The following is a 25933-nucleotide window of genomic DNA, read 5'->3' on the forward strand; positions in this document are numbered from 1 at the left end:
CTTTCTGATGATTCCAGGACAGAAAAAATAGATTATATTAAGATGCTGATGAACATTGTGAAAACCCACAAAGAACTCTCACTTTCACAGGTATGGTTGTTGTTTTTAATAGTACGAGCACTACATTCTGTCATGCAAAGCATGAACCATGTGTGTTTTAATTAAATCAGTATCATGATATCTTGTCATGAAACAAGTCATATTTGTCTGAAATGATCATTTTTGTTACTGTCTATAAATGGTTATGATAGCAAATATTAATTCAAAATGCGATATTTAACATTTGTTATACAATCATTCGTAATTGACAATATATGAACATGCAATGTATCCACCTTTCATGAATTGTTTATTTTTACCCATCTGTGTGCAGCTTCTTGGAAGTTGTGACTACGAGCCGTTACAAAGCGGTAACTATAAACTTCATTCGTTACATTCCTTAATACTACTCAATTAACTTCTGATAAACAGTATTTAAACTAACTGAAAACTTTGACTCATGTTGAGAATAACTAATGATATTTAACTGTCTTTTCAGCACAAAATGATAAACACTACACGTTGAAGACTGATGTGCGAAGCTAGATCTTCTGCTGGATTTATCCGTTACCAGATCCACCAAATTGTTTATAAAACAATTATGCATATATATGAACTGGTGCTGTTGTGGCATATTTATAAGGTTAAATTTCATATAATAATAATAATAATAATAATAATAATAATAATAATAATAATAATAATAATTACGTTACATGTTTATACATTTTTGACTGTATATGATGAAACTATTTCGTTAGTTTATCTATTTCTGCGAATGCAAAATCTTGTTTTCGGATATGTAAGGACTTTTACAATAAGCTGTATAAACATTTGTTATAGGCTTGTCCCCGTTATATAGACAAATACTCACCACTCAGTGTATACTAAATTGCAATTGTGTATCTCATGTGTTGAATTTAATCGTATCAATAAATTATTTCATATCGGACAATTTGTTATGGTATCGTCTAGGCTATATCAGAAATGAAAAATCAATAGTTGTCTACAAATGTGAAAAACTGCGGGTCATGATATTTTATCAATGCAATGTTTCTGTTGAAAATATTTATATAGTTGATGAGTAGGCCCTATAAGACCTTGCAGGAAATAGCCTTTTTGATTTGTACGAGATCGACCAATTATACAACCCACGACCAAATAACAAAGCCAATCTGAATGACATCGTACGTCAAGCTATTATGATATTGGAATGTGATCAGTGCAGTGGTTTTTTATGTCATGTTTGATAGAAAATAGTGTTCATTCGTGTCTGGTCTATGTTAATATCATCTGTGTCCTTAACATTCTTACAATGGCCATTCAACGAGCATTGTATCACTAAACTTACTCAAGTATCAGGCTTGTTTCATATGTAATGGTTTCATTATTAGTAATGAAGGATAGTTAAAAACTAAACTATTTGTTTAAGTTGGTAAATGTATTCGTCTGGAATGATGTTGCAGTTCCTGTCTTTTTATGTAACTTTATTCAGATTTTAAACTCAGTTGTAGGTATACACATTAAATATGTCACCTAGTGAGGCACATTTATCCAAGCTCCCATTGCTTTAACAATGCTCCTGAAAAGTCAAACATAGATACATATAGCCAAGAAGAATCGTATCTGAATCTGAATATTGGAAAGTATAACTTTTTCAAATATGTTTTTCTGTTAGACCAAAACCGTATCCTTTTAATTATAGGTTTTGACAAATGTTAAGAGCAAGGTTTTGAAGTTTCCACTCACAATTAAGTTGTTTTCATTTTGCGTTTCTCTTCTTATGGTGCTCAAAACAATATAAACTAATCTTGTTTAATTGTTAAATTAGGCATCGAAATGAGTTTAAAAAATGCTGAAATTATTATAAATTGTCGTGCCTTCTACTGATGGATACGATCATATGAAATAGGGCACTAACTCAAACGGGCTCCCGCTAGACAGTAATAATCCATTATTGTCTATTGTTTAAAGAAGAATGTGCACGCCAGCAGGTAAACCAGCATTTTGGGGTTGTTTCGTACTATAAACATGTTTATATGTTGAAAGTTTTATGACGACAGTATTCACTAGAACGCGACCAATGGTCACAACTCAAACTCACTATTTGGTGTTATGTGCCTTGCAATCATGTAGTCTTGTCACTGGTAAAATAACTATGTTTTGTTTCATATGCCTTGGACCTTTAAAATGGTACCAAATTAGTTATGGTGAAAGTTACAGTTTTGCAAATGATCAGAGGGCATAACTCCACAACAATTGCCTTTACCTTTATATTAATGTTCAGCAGCAAATTGAATACTTTTTGACGATTCATATGTACAATTGTGTAAAATGAATATTGCATTCCAAATAACTATAAATTGCATGTTAAGTTATTCAGTTTCCTTTTTTGTATAATGAGTAGTACAGAATGTCGATTCAAATGCACACATTCAGTTACATGTATGCTTGTAGTTGTAACCACAAGTCTAATTACAAATATATATATATATATATATATATATATATATATATATATATATATATATATATATATATATATATATATATATATATATATATTGAGGTTTTACAAAGAAACTTGAAGGTTGGCCTTAGTGTTTGTGTATTGGTTGTGTCTGTGCTTGGTTAACAGCAACTGTAAAAGCAGATGTTCAGTGTTGGAAGTCGGATACTGGACTTACCGAGAAACACTAAATTACCGAAATACAAAGACAATCACCAAAATACACAATATCGTTACCGAAACAGCCTTTTATACTAACAAATTGCTTGTTTTCATATCATTGTTATATAAATAACCTAACACTACAAAAAAGATTTAGGAAAATGTTCGAGACATGTTTGAAACGGTCGAAGGTGTCATTAAAAACAAAATTTCCAAACCGATTTTTTATAAACTAGCTTAGACCTATAGCTTATCTTTTTCAAGCATTGAAAGTTAATTAAAGAGGGGAGAATTCTTGTTCAATTGCATTTGCTTGGTTAAAGAAAATATAAAGCAAGTCTTATCAAATACACAAAATCAAGTATAAAATATAACCAACTATCCGCCATCACCAGATTTACGACACCACCACACAGTAGCGGCGTGTGATAATATCATATGTCCTTAAGTCACAGTTAGTTGCCTTTAACCTCCAATACTTTGCTGTTTTATCTTTAAACATTAAAACCAGTTTCTCATCAATTAATATATTTCCGTCATTGTGACACGTGTTGAGTAAATTCAAAAACATTACCCTATAAAGAACAGCTGCATATGTACATGTATAATTACGGTTAAGATTTCACACAAAATGGACGGCGTCATTTGAAAATTCATACATAACAATCGCGAGTAAAAAGGTTAGTTATTGCAAACGGTATTAAAGAAGTCTAAATCAATGTTGCTTTACGCAATCGTTATCAATGAACTCCCTTAAAAAATAGAAAAACTGGTTATTAGCCAGTTTGCCCATGACTTGGGCACATGGAGAATAGGGTCCAACTTGAAATACCTCAAAGTGACACTCTTATTCAAAATCAGTAAATGCACATGTATAGCAAACATAAATTTGGAGTGATAAACCTTTAACTACTTACTAAATAGTATATTTATGGAAAATATTAATTACTGATAACAAGATTGGAACCGCGTATTTAAGAGCTGAAAACGCAAAAATATTAAATGATTGGTGAATGCTAAAAGAGTTACTGTTGTATTGTGTCATAAGGTAGAAAACCCGTTTTTTTCTGTACCTTTCTTTCAAATTAAACTCGGCATCCTTCTTAAGAACCATTGTTTTCGACATTTATTCATCTTTTTTGGTAAATTAAAACAATTGTTTTAATTGTGGTAAATCTTCTTTGAGAGTAAGAGTGCATCTTAAAAAGAAAGAGCTCAAAAATGTCTGGACTCCATTTGTAATTGGTCCATGAATTGGGGGCTTTAAATGGTCAAACAAAGACTGTAGGAATGTTGTTTCGCAATAGTCCTAGGCAAACTGTGGACGTACTTTTAGGAGATAGTAAGATCATTTTTAAAATTGGTGTACGCTTTTTAGGCATTTACCTTCACTCATTCGTGAGTCTCAGTCTCTCATTCGTACAACATTAAAAGACATCATAAAAGAAAGATGTAAAAATGACTTGAACCTAATGATAATGTTATTTGGTACTGATCTTGTGACAGACAAACACAATCTACTCGTCATTTATAAGTCCATTATACGTTCAAAAATAGACTATAGAGCTCAAGGTCTTGGACAGTGACACTTTTCCCTGCGAAATAGGAATCAAATTATAAATTACTGGGCTTTGGAACAGTCCCGAAAAATAGGCAACCCTGTAAGTGAACTCTTTGGGACCGGCTACTTCATCAAGGCAAAATACGATGAGGGTTAGCACAGAGCTCTGACCTTTGCATTCATACATAGCATTGTTGAGGTGGTCGGGCTCGAAGATGTAAAAATGTAGCAGAACTGAGGCCTTCTATGGTTTCTCCCTGGACCAATCAAGATCCTTTAGTCGACAACTCTTTCCTATATTGATCACAATTATGCTGAGCATCTAAAACGTATACACTGACGGGTCTTAAAACCCGGAATCAGGTGTAGTTGCATGTTGTTGTTTTTTATTCCATCCAATAACATCAGAAACACTAAAATACTTAGCAATCACCTCTTTATCTTTTCAGCAGAACTTTAGGCCATCAAATATGTATTAGACTGGGTTATCAGTAGCAAGCCCATACATACTACTATCATCTCAGATTCGCAGGAATATGGAGGTGAATGATCCGGTCCCTCTTGCACCCACAGAGGTCAATTCACTAGCCCGTCGACAGGTCCTAAATGAATGGCGATCGGCGAAGGCACCTTCCACGTATAAAAAACATTTGATAGGGCCTCTGTGAATCTTCATCCTACAATAAGATGCTCTGAGTCCTTAAGAATAGACAAATGTAAAACAGGGCTAAGATTGGGCACATCACTTCTTCCGGGGACAACTGAAAGATATATTTGAAAATTGATCCCAGCTGTGCTTGGTGTTGAGTGATCTGTGAAACATTTTGCTATACTGTGATACTTTAAGGGGAAAGAGGGCAGGGCCATTGGAGGCTCTACTGACCTCTCGTTTAGATTTCAACTTCACTTATATTCTAAACCCTAGCAAGGCCCCCAGAAGGGATGTCTTCAGGTCATTTGCTAAATTCATGATTGACTGCAAGATAACCGACTATATTTATTTTTATAAAAAAAACTTTTAAAAGGAAGCCATGGATCATTATTTAAAATAATATATTTTATATTTCTCGATCAAAATGTAATCATATCTTTAGAATAAATATAAAGAGGGTGCTCTGAGGTGGGGGTGGGGGGTGATCATGTCTGATCCTGTTTGCCCTCCTGGGATATATCTTTCCTTTAATTTTTACAAGTTTAGAGTTTTTAATAGAGCTCCAAAAATGATCAGACAGTTTGGTATGTTAACTTGAAGCTGTCAGCACATTTTTTGTGGGCCCCACTATTTGGGTTATTATATCATTGTTACCATTGATAACTGTCAGCAAGGTTTAATTCAGCATAATAATTTATATACAGGGTGTTAAATATGTTTATGCTCAAAAGTTGGCAGTGTACACAATCATTTGTTAGCCTAAAATCATTGAAGCATTTCATACTTAGGAATCGTTCAAATGAATAATAAAAAACAGCATCCGGATTAAGTTTGCAAATCCGGATTTTTTGCAAACTTATTATTTTGGTTTTCTAGCCATGTTTTTGTTTTATATGTTTGTATTATTGAGACAGGTTCTGTAATACAAATCAAACATAATTATTCAGAAACATGATAGTTTTGTATATAAAGTAAACTTTTTCACTGGGAATCCAATTGGAAAATGGTCTTCCCATTGGAATTTCCACTTGGAAATTCAGCCCCACAATTATTGTTGGAAAGTTCTTCCACATTTTGAAAAAATAAATTAATTAAATATCATAATTTTATCATCAATTGTAATAGATTTAACTTGACGCATTGCGTTCGGAGAATTATTTATCAGTATATGAAGAAATAACTTCCATTGACTAATTTTCCCAATTGGAGTTTTCCCACCATTCAACATGGGAAGAATTAGGAAATTGGAAAACTCAAATATGAATCTTCAAAATGAAAACATTGGTAATGGGCTTTTTCTAATTTGATATTCTAACAAACAATTTTAGCGGGAAAATATCCCGGCTTTCTCAATGGGGCAACTAAATCTTTATAAAAAAATATTTATCAATTCATTACGGAATTTTCAAGTTTCACGCTTACACTTCTGTGCATCATTTAATGTATTATTATGCAATAAATCATATCACAAATTACTCAACCAATAACAATTATCACCATATCAACCAATAACACAAATTCCATTTTAATTTCTTTTAATTTCTTTAATTTTAATTTCTTGAAATAAGGTTCCATTCGGAACTCCTCGGCCATTTTTATCGAAAACAACCTGGGATGTATGTCGGTACATCAGTTGAAGTAGTTCCTAATTTTTGTAATTATATCATTAATTAAATGTAGTGTTTTAGCTTGTATTTATTGATCTTGATTTAAATTGATTGCCGGTGAAGTGTATTATTGCAAACATAATAAAGATTCCCAAGAGTTAAGTCATTAAGTTTTAACTGCTAAAATAATTACTACGCGATCTTCTCTCAGCGTATGTAAACCGTCCAAATACTTTCGATGTTGTTTTCGCTGTAAATGGCCGAGGAGTTCCAAATGATTAGGTTCTTAGCGTCAGACGCCATTTTGTATGAATCGATTAAAATGTGGTTACAAACAACTATGACGTTATTAATTTTCGAACAAACATTAAAACAGTTCTACACTTAGTCCACAGTATGTCGCTCATCAAAATGTTGTTCGGGTTGCCAAAACCTTTACACTTAAAATGCACCATTGTCTCTACTTTTAATAGAGGTTATTAAGTGATGGTGTGCCATATGAAATTTTGTACCTATGATATAGATGATATTTGTTTATTTCAGTGTAAGAGTGGCGAAGCCATGAGCGAAAATATATTTATCTTATGATCACGAGTGAAATAAAATACGATCTTACACTGATATAAACTCATTTTCGGTTTCTTTTATGCTTATGTTTAGAGTTATAGAGGTTTTTTTTCTGAATTACCCCCTTTTTGAAAAGGGTTTTATTTACGCCTTTACCCTTGGGACGCATCTCAGGCAAAATCATAGCTGGTGACGTAGCTGTAGATTTCCTATTTCCTGTTTGTTGAGAAAAGGTTATTATAATATTCTTTTTTATAGTTTATTATTCGCTCGTTTTTAGTGCAAAGATTTTAATAACAGTTATCAATGAAGTGCATATATGTTCCAAAATATAACGAAAACACTTTTATTTTAAGCAGGGCATGAAAACATAACCAAACTACTAAGCCGCCATTTACTGAATGAACATTTGAAAGGTCGAATGGGTAAGCAAAACAATTACAGATAAATATTGGATATAAAACATGCCTTTTAGTTTTAGAGTGTGTTTCATGATACATGGATATTCAGTCATCTTTCTGTCAGAAACCAGTTTGTTTCACTTGAAGACAGGAAATGATGAGGACCACGCTAGTTTGTTCACAAATTTGAGGCGTTGGTGGGGTAGAAATATCAGTTAATCTGTAGATTGCTATGTGAATTTTCCGGGAACTTCGTATTACGTATTTAAACGACAAACAGTTCAAACTACATTTGAACGATAATCTAACAATTTCTATTTATGTTAGAACAGTTGTTTTCGTGTGCGATTTGTTTAAAATGAAAGCAAACGTTCGAACATTCAATATCAAGAAAACGTTTAAAAACGGGATAACCATAAGTTGTTATTTTCCAAATATATCTCTATTTAAATGTATGTTACATTGTAACATGTATGCAAATTTTAAATATTTCTTTTGACAACATTTTCTGGTTCAAAGTGTAGGGTACTGTTTTGATCAAGGGGATGTAACTACAATGGATTTTAAGTGGTAGTTCTGAAAGTTGATATTTTCACTTCTAATTTTGCAGTGGAAATATCAACTGATATTTTCACTGTTGTAATATCACTGATTAAACTCCATATTTCATCGAAAAGCATGATAAAAAGTTAATTTTATAGGCACTATTCTGAAGTATGATAATTACATACCACCATCATGTACCAATGGAAATCCTACCCCAACCACATTAAAGAATACTATCGGAGTTAGGGGGAATGATTTAGAAATACATCGAACTGTATATTGGGCCAGTGAATCTTGCATTACAATATAAACGGTATTGGAATTCCAAAGTTTCACATTTACCACGTAGGATGCTGTTGCTAATGTTTCCGCCATGGTCAACTAAACATGTTTCTAGGGAAGCAGCTAGATAGCTTGCTTAGTAAGCCTCACTCTGAGATAAACATGAATATTCATTAGGCAATATTATGAAGGGCCTAATAGACCCTTCTTAATAAGCTCTCATGAATAATGTATGAGCTAACCCAGAACGAGGTTTAGATGGGTCAGATGTAAACACAGCTGATAAGGCAACATGGCCAGCTATAGTGATAGAGATGTTAGTCTCATTTTACAAATTGATTTCTCTTTTGTTGAGAGTAATATAAAAGTAAAGTTTTCATCTGGTGATAAATCCATAAACAACGGCTACAAGTTCTACAGTGAAGGATATATTCATGAGTTGAAAGGTAAGGCAATACGTTTTATTCATATGATTAAAGTACATGTACATTAACCTAAATTGATACTATCAGGGAAAAAAACATATCAAATGGATTTATAGTTTTCCCCCACAGTTCTTAATTGATAGGCCAGCTCATTTAGCTAATGATTCTTACATTTATTTAGGTTTACTGTCTATAGTAAGGTCTCAGCCTTTTGTATTACACAATATCAAGCTAGAGCATGTCTCGGAAACAAACATTTATATATAGTTGGTCACTATGAGTCAAACTGACCTGTTGTAAAGATTTCTGAGCTTCTCTCAGATTCTCACATAGTTCTAAAGAAGTATATTACTATACTATATCTAATTAAAACACCCCTTACAGTACACCCAACACAGTCTGGTTGCAGAGTGTCAGCAAAATGTCACAAGTCTCAACGAAAGAATAAAGACCCATACACGGTCCAGGTACGTATACATTGTTCTTTTCAGATTTGTTATGATTTTGAAAAAAAATCTTTAAAAAATAACATTTAATCAAGTATTTAATAGCCTTATTATATATATATATATTAAGTGTATATAATCTCCAATCCATTATATTTTACAAGTTACTTTCTGTTGCTTTTGTAGGTAGATTTCGACAACAAAACTCGTTCCGATCGCTTCATCAATTGCACCCCATGTGGATGTGCAATAGCATTGAATGAATGCTACGGACATGTTACAGGACTTTTATACCAAGTGGCAAATTACAAAATACTTGGACTAAAGGCTGTACTCGAGAATGTTGCCAAAACATCAATGCCACAAACATGGCATGTTCCCAGAGGAAAGAAAATCTCTGGGAAAGCTGTCCAGGATATTGAGGTTTGTGGTTACTCACAAGTTCGAGAGCCAGATACCGGGTTTTTACAGCCTAGACCAACAAAAATACAGTCTACCCTTTACAATGCTGTCAGAGGACCACCTGGCAACTGGTCAGACAGCATAAATCTGAAGATGATGACGGAGGCTGAACCAAACCTTCTTGTACTGCCAGCTCTTCAGATGTACACATCAACAGCCATGGTTCCGTCCAAGTTTGGCTTAGTTCCACACGGAAGTGTTCTGAGCTACCATCAAAAGCTAACTGATTAACATATTATGAACATAATTGACGGTGTTGGTTTTCCAAACCTTCCGATTTCAAATGTGATAGCTGAAAATTAAATTAGCGTTTTGACTTCAGCTGAAATTGTCAAATTAGAAGGTCTTCATTTATCCCTTAATGAAATAAGCAAATTTGAAGAGAAAACAAGTCAAAGTCGTCTTTGGCACCGTATACGAGAACATAGAATCACTGCCTCAAAAATAGGCAGAATTTTTAAGCGACGAAAAGAAAATGAAAGCTTAGTAAAACAGCTGAAGTCAAAACGACGAGTTGTCACTGAAGCCATGAAAAGAGGTATTGTCAATGAACCAACAGCAGCCATAGCCTATTCAAAGGCAATGGGCGATCAAGTAAATCTCTACCCTTGTGGTGTTGTTGTCAACCCATGGGCACCATGGCTAGCTGCAAGTCCAGATCGAAAGGTATATAATCCGACAAGATATCCTCCTTTTGGTCTGCTAGAAATAAAATGTCCTCAAGTGAATAGTGTACTTGAGGCATCTTGCCTCAAAAAAGATGCCACAGGAAGTTTAAAACTGAAGAAAAACCATGATTACTACTATCAAGTCCTTTCTCAGTTGGCAGTGACTGGACTTGATTGGTTACTTTTTTGTATGGTGTGAGAATGACAATCATAAAGAAATCATATACTTTAACCGAAATGTTTGGGATAACGTGAAAGACAAAGTGGACACATTCGTTTTCACCTCTTTTATTTAAAAACATGTGTACATTAAGATTACACATTGTATGTATTTGCATGATATGATATATTATCTATACATACAAAGTTTTACAGCAATATTTGTTGGTTTTATTATTTTCAAAAACAACTACCCATTACTCTTTTTCCATGAATGGACAATAGGCCCTCTGAAGTTTGACATGAGACATGCAACGGCCCACAGCTGGTTTGCTGAGCCTGCTAAAGACAACGGCAATGGAATATCAAATAGATGGAATTCTTTTATCTTTCTGTTGACTCTTTCAATATGAATCGGCAACTTTGCGATTTGTTTCGTCTTCTTAAGTTCCGATTTGGTAAAATTTTGTTTGCAACTTAAAAATGGTGGTATATTTAGGGTAACTTGTTTCTCACTTAATATTGTCTTTATTGTAAAACCTTTGTCCGCCATAACATCATCGCCTGGCCCTAAAAGGTCCAAGAGTCCTGATATCTTTGTAATTTCTACATCTGACATACAGCCTGTATACAAAGGTGAAATACATGTCGTTATCCCGTTTTGTGCAATACCTATGAGACATTTAAATGTACAGTAACTTTTATAATTTGAATAAACCTGTGAATTTAGTATAAGTGAAGTTGTGTTTTTATTTCAGTGCAGTCAATGATAACTCTTGTTTTAGGAAACAGATCTTTGAAACAGTCGGGCATAGTTTCTTGTATTATTTTTTGGGGCAGCCAGATTGGAATTCTACCTAATGTTAAATATATATTTGACCATGTGACATTTTTTTTGCTGACTGTGGCTATTGAGCAATTGAACCGTACTGCCAATTCTTGCTCTAGCAAACCTACCCTTAACCTACAGAGAAACAAGAATAATTCATCAATAAGTAGCATACTTCTTTTTCTACCAAAAGGATTTATTTTTTTCAGATCCCTCATGGTATTTACTTAACATGTTGCTCGCGGAAGGCTCAATATATTTGAAAAAAAGACAGGAATAAACTATAGGTTACAAAACCTGTGTCGAATTTAATCAAGCTGTCATCTTTACTAAACCTGGATACAAGAAATCGATATCGTTCAGAATTGATTTGAATTTTTAAATTGTCACACTCTTCATTTTTGTAATTGTTCTTTCAAATTTCAAATTTCCTCTTCGTAGGCGACATGCAATGGAACAGCTGTTAGCATTTCACTGGTTGAGGGTTGTTCTTCAAATACACCATAGCTGCTGCTCTTTTTCCTGCAAATGGAAAAGTTATATGTTTAATAATGTACTTTTTTAACTTCAAACTTTCAATTTAAGGTTGTCTTCATGAAAACTATTATAAATATTTTTAGAATACATTGGTGAAGTTCTTACTGTTTGATGGACTCTGGTGTGGTGCTAGTATCTTCCTCTTAAGCTCTCTCCTCTTTGGCGTCTCCTTCTGCCAGTCAAAAACACTGGGAACAGCATCTGGATTTAAACATCTTCTATTTGGAGTCCAAACAGTATAATCATCTTTGGTAATGTGTTTTGAGCAAACCACTCTTGTTTTAGAAATCTACAATATACCATAGATATTACTTTAATTAAGTGTTGTTATAGGAACATATACGGTACTGTATTCCACCTTTTTTTCGATTAAAACACACTATATCTTAAAAGCATTTTAGAAATGAAACTTTTTAATATCAAAGCAAAAAGTAATTTTAATCAGTTAAAATAACATCATACATGTTACTGTTCATTTGATGAAATATATGATACTATGTGTTATAAACATGTCTTGAACATAGGCCCTTCGTCTCTCCTGATTTTGGCAATCCATTTTTTACGCTTTTCCTCTACTATTGGCATTTTATGAAAGTTCACATTTAAGTCATAACTTCCATTAGAGTAACAAAAAAGCACCCAACAAAAATAATTTGATATGTTATTGCCTTTTCCTAAATTCAGATCACTGCTATCACCTGTGGCAGCCATGGCCAGTATGGCTGGAATCTTTGTTTACATCTGACCCATCTAAACCTCGTTCTGATAATGGAATGCCAAACATGCATAGAATTTGAGAATGGGCTATAAACGTAACCCCAGCATAAACCATGTATTTTTAGAGGAGAATACAACGGTAGCGAAACAAATACTGAATGAGGCGCATTGCTTTCATTGTTTTAAGCAATAAGTTTTTGTTTTTATCTACGGTTTCGATTATGTCTTCATGTGTATGTCTCCCTTTAAATGTGCCCAAATAAAAAATGAAAAAGAACCTAAAGGCACTATAATATTTGCTAACATAAATATATCTGAATGCATGGGAAATAATATTCTGTTGGCTCTCAAACAATATACAAATGTGTTACAGGTATTACTCTGACCTGCCAGATTATTGTATCATAAACATTTAGAGACGTACATATCATGTCTAAAATGCCTGCAGTCACCTTTCCTCTATTCGCACTTTGCTCCGCCATCGATCATAATGAGATGTGTGACGAGGTCCGGATACAAATGGAAACGCCTAGATAAATCGTCATATGCCGCTGAGAATCTTACATTTTTCATTCAATACTTTGCGCGCGCCTTAACGAGTCAAATTGCCCACGGTACACAACGAAACGAAGCATAGCGTAGTGTGAATAGAGGGTATCCGACGAATATATGAATATATGAATATATGCATACACTATGTTTTCTACATCGTCGGATCCCCCCCCCCACACACACACGCACACGCACACACATATATATGGTTCATAATGATAGATATATATCATTATGAGCTCTTTTATATGTAAATCAAGCTAAATCACTGTTATTTTTGTTATTAGTGTAGCTGCTGCTGTGTGTGTGTTGTTGTTTGTTTTGTTTTTAATTGTGAAGAAATGTCGCATTCAAACGGTGTTTTTACTTCTTAAGGAAATGATTAACAAATGCTTAAAACGAATTAAGATTTTGTTTTAAACTCAAGTGTAAGGAAGTAAATTTGCTAAATAAAGGTGAATCATACACTGGTTTAACGCTTAAGATATTTTGCGTCTGTTTCTGGGTTTGTTGAATATTGAAATGACACTGTAAGTTAGCGTATTAAGGGGTTGGTGGTGTACCTGGAGTGTTTTTGTTTCTATTTAGGTACTGGCTGAACCCTTCTATTGTATTAGTGCGTTTTTTTTTAATGTCGGAGAAATAAAACCAATAAAGTACACTAAAATGCACCATATGAAATATAAACTTACTTCATATAAATCACATATTTCTCGGACCTGATAGAGTACCTGCATTAGTAATGCCAAGCTTAAGTCCGTCCCTGATGCAATCACTGTTTCTGACTTAAAACTTCAAAATATGAATATATATTTCTCTAATTTTATCATATTGAAATATAAACACATCATCCGAATTAACTGCTGCGATTCGAAGATTCGAATGCAGCCCTGGTAATAAATTATGTTCATTCATTTTAAGCATGCGCTTTGTTGCGAGATATATTGCGACTCTGATTGCAGGTTTTCTATAAAAAAAAATCTGGTCCACTCAGATTGGCCTTACTGCATTGATTTAATATCACTGATAAGAACATTTCCTATCCCAGTTCATTGGTTCACTTGAGATAATACAGTTAACCATTTATTGATGACTTTTTTATGTTAAGCCATTTTACTGGGCTATTTAATAAAGGGTTTTTACAAAGTATTTCCTGGTCGTATTTGTCTATTTCTGATTTTAATGCAGATGAAAAAAAAACATTTATACTTAAAAATACATTAAATGTATTTGCAGTAAGCCAATATTTTAAAATGGGAATGTTTATATACATAGTGTTATATAGTATAATTGTGTTACTATGTGACATCTAAACAATTATGAAGAATTTTTAGCTACTAGTTATACACTGATATAAAAATGATAGTTCAGGTTTTTCAGATACACCTTTTTAATATGCAATACATAATCATTTAGGTGGCCTGTATTTACGTGGCAATTTTGAATATGTATAGTTCAACAAAGAACTTCTTTTTGAAGAAGTTAAAAGATTAAAAGGAATAGTCCACTAATTTTCGATAGCTTTGATCATATCAAAATAAGAAATATCTCGAATATCTAACTGCATGGAGATTAATATACGAATGTGCTATATTTTATAGCTCTGCGCTAAGACTACTATATCGGATCTTAATCGTTTATGTTATATTTTAGTGATGTAAACTTATTTTTCGTATTTATATACCAAATTACGTCTCTTCACTTTTATGACATTTTAAACCCCCAGAATGATAAAAAATGAAATTACAAAATGCAACAAAACCGAAAGTATTATCCAAGTATAATCAAAATTTAGCTCGCACAACGTCATTACGAAATTTGCATATCACGCACGTGACTTTCGAAATGCCTAAAATTCTATGTAGCTTTGAATACTGATGATATGCATTTTTAAAGATTTATTTTGGTCGAAACAGTATTCCCGGTAATATATAGTAATAACACTAATGTGATCTTTATTTTACTCCATGTTATCGAAATTGCAGAAAAAGATACAGTTACAGTATAAGAAATATTTAGTTTGTAGAACTTTACGCCGGTAAAGTCATGAAGAAAAAATATTTTCCAACACCTGATCCTTTAGATAACGAGGACTTCGATACATGTTGGTGATATTTTAACATCTTGAGCATACATTTATAACACTATGTGTTAATGTCAATCAACCAATCAAGCAACAACAACAAATGGAAATTTTGTTCTTCAAAGACGATGTTTGAGCAAATAGACGGGTTCCAGCTTTAAGTGTCTTAGTTTTAACACACCTAAGTATTTACCACACTTTGTTGCGGCAGTTTACAAAACATGAGCGATTTTTTACTATACAACATTGAGGCTATGATCCGCGCTCTTATCTGCCTCATTAGCATAAAAATAAGTCCGTGGACCAGTTTGGAATTCCGTTGTAAATCCCATACATTTCTTTTTTAGCATCGTGTGGACCCCGGGGGTTTATCAGACATTATTTGAGACTCAATCATAGTTATATACTCACTTTTATTTTTTCTTTAATTATTTATTCCCGTGGAACTGAGGCTTTGACCATCTCCCCTAATTTCTGAATAGTTTGTTCGATCCTTTGATTAACATTGCAATGCGGAAGAATAGAATATGTGAAAGAATAACGCCTTTTTTAACTTTCCTGTATTTACTATTACTTGTATATACTTCACTTTATATAAAAAACACATCAGGAAGATGATTGTTCTTGTCATTCTAAATATTTTGTAACATATATTATATCAGAACTCTTCTTTTCATGAAGTGTGACATGAGATTTATTTAATAAAATTGAAACTTGATAATAAATACTAATAATAAACAAATAACCTAATGAAATAATCCAAATGACTTGAATTGTCAAATTATTATTATTTATTGATACATAATATACATTGTGCAAATTATTTCAAAACTAAAAAATAAATAAATTATATCTTCTTTTTGTTGCTTTAATTTTGATGCGTAATCAATATTTAAAGAATGAAAAACACTAAAAACTAATGGCTTAGAAATATTTAAAATATAGATTTGATATATTATATAACGTTTGTTATTCTTACTTGGTTAAATTTTCAGATTTATCGATAAACAAATAATGTTGATTGCACTTCATTTTGTAAAAGTAAAGGTTTAAAAATGTTTTGGAATAACATAAGTATACGTACATACATATACAAAAATAAAAAAGTGGGGCGTTTTCTGGGGGGCTATTTGACCAATTTTAAAATGTGAGTGGGGGCTATTTGACTTGGGGTCTTTTTGACTTGAGGGCTATTTGACTAGGAAGCCATGAAGGGGTCCACTGGTCTTTATATACAGTAAATTCTCAATCCACACAGAACCCGGACTTTGCGAATTTGCATATTACCAAACAAGTTAACATACGGACTATGATCGTACTTCTATAACTGAACGCACATCCGCAACCTACAGCAAACTGTTACTGGCTCAAGATCAACACAAAAGCAAAACCAAATTAAATCGTTATCTGTCATACGAAAATGCATTTAAAATGCCCCAGAATGCGTTCATGATGATGTGAACCCAACTGAAGTAAATTTAACATTCGGTGAATAAGTTTTACCAATACGATGTATTTTCAAGTTTTGTTTGTATTTTTAATTTTCCATGGTGTATACGTGTACGCATTCTTGCGAATTCCATATTTTTACAGTGAAACACAACGCTTTTAAATTAATCATATTTAATGAGTGTGTGTTTTTTTTTATTATTAAATGCGAAATCAATAAATCTGACATTGTAAAATCAATATCTATACGCTTAGTAAAACATACCCCTAAATATAATTCGACCTATGAAACGGCCAGATTCATATATTTATGCACTGAATATAGGTAACATTTACATTCAACATAGAACGGTTGTTTAAGCATACGATTTCAACAACATCTGTTATCATATGTCTATATTTTTAACATTGAAATGTTACTTATTAAAATAAACATATTTAATATATAAGTTTATATTAAGTTTTTCTTGGCAATAATTGTGTATACCACTTAATACTTCTTCACGTCATTCTTGGCAAAAATTAATACATTCTTCCAAATCTTGACCCAAACCACAGCACGATAGCATTCATGTGCAGCTGAAATTGACTCTCGTGTAGAAATGAAAAGTGGAGAATTTGACAGGTAGTCTTGGCATGTTTATCTATTATGGATTCCATGTTAGCTGTCCTAGCATATGCCTATATCTGTGAATGTAATTTGATCTGCATTCTATATACTCTATATTCTATGTACTTGTGTAAATTGTTAGTGTATCAACTTATAGTGTTGTGTAGCCGCTCAATTAAGAACGACAACTCCAAACTATCGTGACAAGATTATTGAAGCGTGTTAAAACTATTATCTGTGACCAGGAAGCTTGCAAAAGTTTATAAACTTTTCAATCCAGTTATGCACTTGAAGAAATGTTATTTAAAACTTCCTTGTTTCGGCGACCATCTTGAATATTGAATATGAGACTATTTCGTGTGAACTATTCGGGGTGTCAGAGGAAATAAACATTTTGTTATAACAATTTGTACAGAAGTGAAATTGTTTCACCTGGATATTGACACCAGAGGTGTGGTCGAAATAACAAATATAAACATTGCCATTCTGGCAGTTTTCGACACTCGGATGACAGCTATGAGAAGTGCACATTATTTTGCCTTGGTATGTTCATTTATCATTGTTTTTGGGAAAAAAATGAAATTTTCAAATGATCAAATATGCTGTTATGCACTAGTCAATTGTAACCACGGCCTCCCAGGTCTGAGGGTAAACCGGGGATAACCGGGAAAATGTGCCGTGTTTTAACCTTTCAGGTGTCCCCGCCGTGCCGGGTGAATGCGGTGGTTTTGTCTTCCCGCAAAATATAGCGGCGAGTGGGCCTTACCTAAGGTCCCTGGGGTGCGGGGGCATTTGGCGGGGATTTTACCAAGAGTTCGTGCCGCAGGGCGGGGATTTTACCCGGGGTTGGCTGGACCGAAAGTCCCTGCTATTCCCCGGATCGGGGGGGGGGGGGCGTGATTACAATTGACTGGTGGCCCAGAGTGAATGTGGTTGTTTTGTTTTCGCGCCGAAAATAGCGGGGAATGGTCCTTACCTAGGATACCAATGCGATGCGAGAGTATTTGTCAGGGATTTTACCAGCAATTTGTCCCCTAAGGCTGGGGATTTTACTAGGGGTTGGCTGGACCGAAAGTCCCCACTATTTCCTGGACCCGGAGGGGCCGTGGTTACAATTGACTGGTGCATTACAGTTGTTTACTGAAACCAGGGCTGCAGTCACACATATTGACCAAAATTGCCTTCTTGTATTATTATCCTTCTGCAATAAATTGCATGTTTTCAATAAAAACACAATAAAATTATGAAAAGACATTAATTAACAAATGCAAACATTTAATGCATTGTATTGATGTTGAATCTGTTTGACACATTTCATGTACGGCATAGACTGTACAGCAGCTGTAGTGCAGCAAATAATTGGCTTTAAGTGCTCTTTGAACACTTTTAAAAATTTATTTAAAAAGTATATATTAAAAAAAAACATGAAATATCAAAAAAAATGATTATGTTCACACAATACTATTATACAAAAATATACATAAAACAGTTAAAATGTCAAATGAGCAAGTGTACAGTACAGTGATATGGCGGCCCTGATTTTAGCATAAAAGGTTAACTTGGTTTTGTATACGGATTTATAAACTGTATACAATACATGTAGAGTATGTAAAGGGCCGGAGCTGGTGGATGTACATTGTAGGAAGGTGGGGATGACCACAGGCGGCAGTTGTGTTAACGTGACCAACCGTATGATCACACACCCCCCCTCCTTAAAAAAATCAGTATATATAGGTTTTGTGATAGATGATCAAGTTTCAATTAAATTTGTTCTTTAAAAAAAATAACTTCTTTTTTAAGGAGGTTGGTTTGGCCATAGAGTGGGCATGTCAACTTTACTTCTGCCTGTGTGATGAATGAAAAAAGATAAAAATCAAATCACTAATCAAGCCAGTAATTTACATTTCAGCTAAAAGATTTTATTTGTTATTAGTGACGAACATATTTTCACAGAGATACAGATAAGATATCCATTAGTTTAGTTTATACTTTTTCTTTTAGCTTGATTGTGATGGTTTGATAGCTGATGGCTTATAGAATCAGACTCGATTCTGTTTCCTAGGACAGGTGTCCATTTTGAGAGGGTGTGAGAAAGCCCCCCTGGTGGGGATTGAACCCAAAACATGGTGAGAGGTGGACACATATACCAGTAGACCACTCTTACCCTTGACCTTTGCAATTGAGTATCACTCCACACTTTATTATTAAATTGGGAAACTCACATTATCAATGAGTATTTCAAGTTTCTACTACCCAATCCTGTTTAGCTCAACTATTCGTCTGCTTCAGGTAAAAGTTGTTAGGCAACTTGGCATTTTCAGTTATAAAACCAATACTCGTTATTCAATTTACTGAATATGTGTAGTGTGCGACATGATAGCCAGTGCGACAAAAAAATGACCCGGCTACCAAAAAGTTCTTTTAGATTGCCGACTGGTGATGAAATCATGAGCTTGTTGGTTAAAAAATCAAATTTCAGACTGTCAATACTTTTATGATATAGTGAGATATTGAAGTTTGGATGTTGTTGTTGTTTCCAAATAAACTTGGATTATTCACAGTCGGCATATCAACCAAAATTCAAAGGAAAACAAATCTCAAAAAATACTTATATTCTAATTATAATAATAGTATTTTTTTAGGGAAAAAAATCTTTACAATATTTGGTTGATACATGTGTATATAGAGTTTTATGATAAATGATCATGTTCCAAATAATTTTGAAAGGGTATATGGCCATAGAGTGGGTCATGTCAACGCAACTTCCGCCTGTGATATTATTCAGTTAGCAAAAAATACTAAACAGATGTTTGTTAGTAAAATTCTGTCACTTATGCCACAAGCAGCATATGTTGACAGGAACTTCCATTCTCCATTTCATCAACAATCCTAGTGCCTTGACAGAAGCAGTCCCCTCCCCAATTGAACCACCACCGGCCTAATATAAGAAATTGTACAGTTGTGACATATCATTTCTTGTTTTTAACCATATAAATAACAGGTGGGGTATTGAGATCTGGCTCGGCTACAGAAATCTCAGAGTCTGTAGCCTCATTGGCTAAAAGTTAACAATGGTTAATTTTGCACACTGTACTTGTAAAACAGTTGTTCAGGACTATCACACAATGAGGTGTCATAACTCCATATTATCCTAAATACAAATTATTGCCCCTGATTGACTGAGGAACTTATAGGTCAAAGTTTTAGGCCACATTGTGTCAAGTTAAAATATAAGGGCAAGTTGGGAATTTTGCTAATAACTTTTACACTGAGACTGCGAATGGGCCCCGAGGGTCAAGGTCACTGTTACTAAAAATAGATAAAATGTTTGGTGCTGAATAATTTTTGTTCAGGTTGAAATATTGTGACCAAACTTGGTATAAAGGGAGAGTTTATAGAGACCTTTCAAGGAATTGCATTTAATAGCCCCGAGGGTGAAGGTCACTGTCACTTAAAATAGATTAACGCTCGGTACTGAATAACTTTAGTAAGGGTTGGCATGCATGTATATTGTGGCCAAACTTGGTATATAGGAAGTGTTTATTGAGGCTCAATTTAAATATTTTATGGGGTTGCATTTGGGGCCCCTAGGTTGAAGGTCAAGGTCCTTGGTGATGAAAATAGTAAAAAACATTTAAAACTGAATCACACAATGAAGTCTGAAGTTCTTTTGAACCCTGGTTTCGTTGAATTGACGCATTTCTTGTTGATTTTTTATTTTGTCTATGTTTAATTCCCACCACGGTGTGGGAAGGGGATTGTAGGAATGCCCTCCGTCCGTCCGTCCGTCCGTCCGATTTTTTGATAGAGTTTTATATTATTAATATCAGATAAATTCCCGAGGTCTACACGATGCTTTAGTTAAAAGAAATGTTTGGGAAATACCAAACAAAATCCAAACTGGATCACTGACTTACTATATGCCAATCAGAGGTAGATAAGTGGGCAGGGAATAGTGCTTTGCAGACAGTACCTGAGCAGTTCCTGGAATAGCTAGAGAAATAACTAGAGAAATGCTAAACATTTTCAAATGAAAATTCACATGTTGTTTTGTGAAAAATTGGAGATTTGTACTCACTCATGTTTTTGTACAATGATTATGCATTTTTTGTGTTTGACGAAAAAAGTGTGATGAAGCATTAGGAGTGTAAAAACTTAAAGAATCCAAAAGCTGGAACCCTTCAGCAACTGTTGATAATCACTCAAATACCGTTTTGAAAACTACAATTTTCATATATTTGGATAAGCGTAAACAGTTGTTTTTTTTGCACAGTAGGTTGATTGAAATTATCATGTGATTTTATCAATGTATGGTTTAAACAAGTCAATACATCTATCTTTCGTAAGGAAATTAACATGGTCTAGTGGTTCAGGCGTTGATTATCAAGGGTTATTTTTTCTTGACTTTACCAACGTAAGTTCGCACCTCATAAAAAAAACATACTTTTTAGCTCACCTTAGCTGTAGGCTGAGGGTGAGCTATTAGGATCGATGAATGTCCGTCGTCTGTCATTCGTCGTCCGTCTACACTTAAGTTGTTAACACTCTAGTGGTCACATTTTTTTAACACTCTAGAGGCTACTTTTGAGGACAAATGTCCTGGAAATTTTTCAGAAAGGTTGTTCCGTTGATTTCTAGCTCAAGTTTTAATATGGGTCATCTGGGGTCAAAAACTAGGTCACAGAGCTCAGATATAGAAAAACCTTTTTAGCACTCTAGAGGTCACATTTTCAGCCCAAGTATCCTGGAAATTTGTCAGAAAGGTTGTTTTAATAGATTTTAAAACAAGTTCGAATATGTGTCATCTGGGGTCAAAAACTAGGTCACAGAGCCCAAATACGGAAAAACCTTTTTAACACTCTAGAGATAACATTTTTAGTCCAAGTATCCTGGAAATTTTGTCAGAGGGGTTGTTTTGATTATTTTCAAGTTCGAATATGGGTCATCTGGGGTCAAGACCTAGGTAACAGAGCCCAACTATTGAACAAACCTTGTTGACTCTCTAGAGGTAACATTTTCAGGCCAATTATTCTGGAAATCTGTTAGAAAGGTTGTTTTAATGATTTCTATGTCAGGTTTGATTATGGGTCATTTGGGGTCAAAAACTAGGTCATTGGGTCCGAGTATTAAAGACCTTGTAAACTATTTAGAGGCTACATTTTCAGCCCAAATATCCTGGAAATTTGTCGTAAAGGTTGTTTTGGTAGTTTTTAGGTCAAGTTCAAATATGGGTCATTTGGGGTCAAAAGCTAGGTCACAGATCTCAGTTCTCACTATTTAGTATTAATTTCTTGAACGTCAAGGATAGTACTGTTATGTAGGGATAAAGCATCTGATTCCTCATCTGAAGGTCATGTTGATATAATCCTTTTAGCGGTTGTTTGCACGTACTGCATTTGTGCAGATTCTGTTGGATCTGTGCCAGATGAGGGTTGAAATGGCCCTACAGATCTAAAACGGTCTGTGCCATAGACCGTTTTACAGGTGAGCCATCTAGGGCCATCATGGCACTCTCGTTTATTTTTTAACTGTATTTTCTCTTATTTCAATATCATAGAGTAAAATAATGATAAGTGTTTTCAGCTGCATAAACGGAGAAACAATTTGTATATAGAGCAACATAGAATTTGAGGTATAATTAAGAAATCACATACTATGCAAAATTCGTAATGACTTTATGTACTCTATATGTAGGTTAAACAAAAAGTAACTCTCGGTTTTGTTGCATTTGTCATTGCGAAAAATGCATTTTTGTAGGTAAAAAATGTAAAAAGGCTTAAGAGAAGTCATTTAGATATACATAAAAAACAAATAAGCTTGCATCACTAAAACATAATTGGACTTTTTTAATAATGTTATTTTCTAACTTAATGGATTGCAAAAGTGGTTTTGCCCAAGTGTGTGTAAGCAGAGGAGTGTTTGTATATGGGTGCATGAGCAAAGGTGGATTTGTCTGCAATGGTGGGATTGTCCATGCGTAAGGTTATTTTTTTTAATCTATCTTCAAGGTCAAACTTAGATACATCTTGACCTAAGGATGATGAGTTGAAACCAAAGCCTCATAGAATGATTGCGCTGATATGTTTCAAATAACGCTTCAATTATGTTTTATTAATAAATGTTATTTAAATTGAGATTTATTTAATTAAAACATCATTGTTTTCAGTTGGTGATTTTTGTGTCACTTGTAAGGACGTGTTATGGAATTGGAGAAAATTGCACTTTGGGGGACTGTTCTGGTCCTGGTGAGATTTGTGTTGAGGACAACTGTGCATGTGACTCCAGCACCCACTACCAAGCTCAAGGAGGAACACAATGTTCAGCGAGTATGAATGATATCATTATACATATGTATTTATTAATATATAGGTTTTTATTTCACGTTTTTGCGGTTAATTCAAAACTTCCAATCGATAAGATCCTGAGAAATTCACTGTTTATGACAGTGAACTTAATAAAATATAAGTTCACTGTTTCTAACATTATAGCCAGTGTTTCACTGTAAGAAATGAATACAAACAATAGAACTTTTGTTTTTATAAACGGTAATAATTTAGGAGATCGGCAGAAATTGGCATAGTCTTGAGGTAGAATAATGTATGTGAAATCTGTCAACCAGTCCCTGACTTAAACTTACCAAAGCATCACCGAAAGAAATGCACCAGTTTGTAGTTAGATCCTTGAAACAGCAGTACTCTACTTTCGAAGCTAATTGAAGTAAATCACCATGGTGTCTACATACTAGACCACAAGGTCCAACATTCATTTTGAACTATATCCCAGGACTTGATTGCATGCCAAGGAAACTTTACTGATGTGGGGGTGTGACAGGACTGAGATGATAGTAACCCTTATTATTACCATTAAAATAATTTGGGTACACACGTTAAACACCATGGCATAAATACCACTTTTTTTTGGCTGAGTTTTGGATCCTTTAATACTTAAAATTTACCAATTGAATGTAATGTGTCTGGAGTATTACTTAAGATGCAAAACACTGTCAAAGGGATTAGACACCAGATGATATAAGTGCAAGAAAAAAAGAAAATTGTCAAAAACGTATCATAGCATACAAGGCATCTTACTTACTGATATATACTGACGCTATACTGATACTATACTGGCATCTTTTGCAGTTTTGTACATTTTTCAAATAAGAATTATTGGGGTTGTCTCTGGTAAAATTAAAAATAGGATGGTTTATTTGTCTGTACTCATCACGCGACTTTCACATGCTATATATACCCACTGCATTGCTTCACGGAAGAACGGACATTGCAAGGAAGTGGAAAACTGTTACGAAACAAGGTAGACACATAGCCCTATAAATCAACATCGGTGCTGAATCCTTGAAAATGTTAGCTCTGCTGAAAATGACAGCGAGTCGCTAAAATGCTTATTGACAGTTATAAGACCGGACCCACTACACCATAGAGCCAGGTTATTATCCCCCGCCGAATCGAAGGTTTCGGGAGTGGGATATTGTTTTGGCGTTGTCTGTCCGTCCGTCCGTCCGTCCGTCATGTACCATATCTTGGTAGGTATTGATCAAAAAATGTTTAAACTTAGTCAGAATGTTCCTCTTGATCAAATCTTGACCACTTGTAAAAGTAGGTCACATGGGGTCAAAAAATAGGTCACTAGGTCAAATTTAGAAAAATCTTTTGAACATACTAGAGGCATTATACATAGTCAAATATTTATGAAACTTAATCAGAATGTTTTCCTTAATTAACTCTTGGTCGTAAATAAAACTGGGTCACATATTATCGAAATTTAGGTCAGTAGGTCAGTAGGTCAAATCTTAGAAAAATCTTGTCCGGAACCATATCATTATAATGATTGGTCAAGATATGTTCAAAATTGGTCATGATGTAGCCCTTGATGAAATATTGACCACTTATAAAAGTGGGTCACATGGGTCAAAAACTAGGTCATAAGGTCAAATCTTAGAAAAATATTTGAAGCATAATAAAGGCATTAAACCTGGTCGAATATTCATAAAACTTAATCAGAATGTTTTCCTTGATGAAATATTGGACTTATTTAAAACTGGGTCACATATGATCGAAAATTTAGGTCACTTGGTCAAATCTTAGATTTTTTCGTCCGGAATGGAAATGATTGGTCGGATTATGTTCAAACTTGGTCATGATGTACCCCTTGATAAATATGGACTGCTTTTAAAAGTGGGGCACATGGGGTCAAAAACTAGGTCACTGGGTCAAATCTTAGAAAAATCTTTGAAACACATTAAAGGCATTATGTGTATGGTCTAATTACATGAAACTTGATCAGAATGTTTTCCTTGATGAACTCTTGGACATGTTTTAAACTGGGTCACATGTGATAAAAAAATAGGTCACTAGGTCAAATCTTTCAAAAATCTTGTCCGAAACTATTTTATGGTGGTGATTGGTCGGATTATGTTGAAACATGTTCAGTATGTTTTCTTGGGTTAAATTTCGACTGCGTTTTAAAAGAAGGTCATATTGGTCAAAAACAAGGTCAAAAGGTCAAATCTTTGAAAAAATATTGGGAACACACTAGAGGCAATCGAATATTCATGAAACTTAATCTGACTGTTTTTATTGATTGTTGTTGAATAGTTCGAAACAGGGTCACATGGGGTCAGAAACCAGGTCAGTAGGTGAAATATTTGAAAAA

The 25933-nt window shown here is 34.0% G+C and overlaps 1 protein-coding gene across 3 annotated transcripts in view; it reads left to right on the forward strand.

Annotated features, from left to right (window-relative positions):
- Positions 1–17521: 17521 nt before the first annotated feature.
- Positions 17522–25933, forward strand: part of LOC128239033 (fibronectin-like) — an 85019-nt gene continuing 76607 nt past the window's right edge. For all 3 annotated transcript variants that reach the window (XR_008261807.1, XR_008261808.1, XM_052955459.1), the window contains exons 1-2: positions 17522–17806; positions 23430–23589. Coding sequence is in view for 1 of the 3 variants with exons in the window: in XM_052955459.1 (XP_052811419.1) it covers positions 17771–17806; positions 23430–23589 (196 nt within the window). In the remaining 2 variants the exon portion in view is untranslated. The remainder of the gene's footprint in view (positions 17807–23429; positions 23590–25933) is intronic.

The sequence above is a fragment of the Mya arenaria genome, chromosome 6, assembly GCF_026914265.1.
Source record: "Mya arenaria isolate MELC-2E11 chromosome 6, ASM2691426v1".
Classification (NCBI taxonomy): Eukaryota; Metazoa; Mollusca; class Bivalvia; order Myida; family Myidae; genus Mya; species Mya arenaria.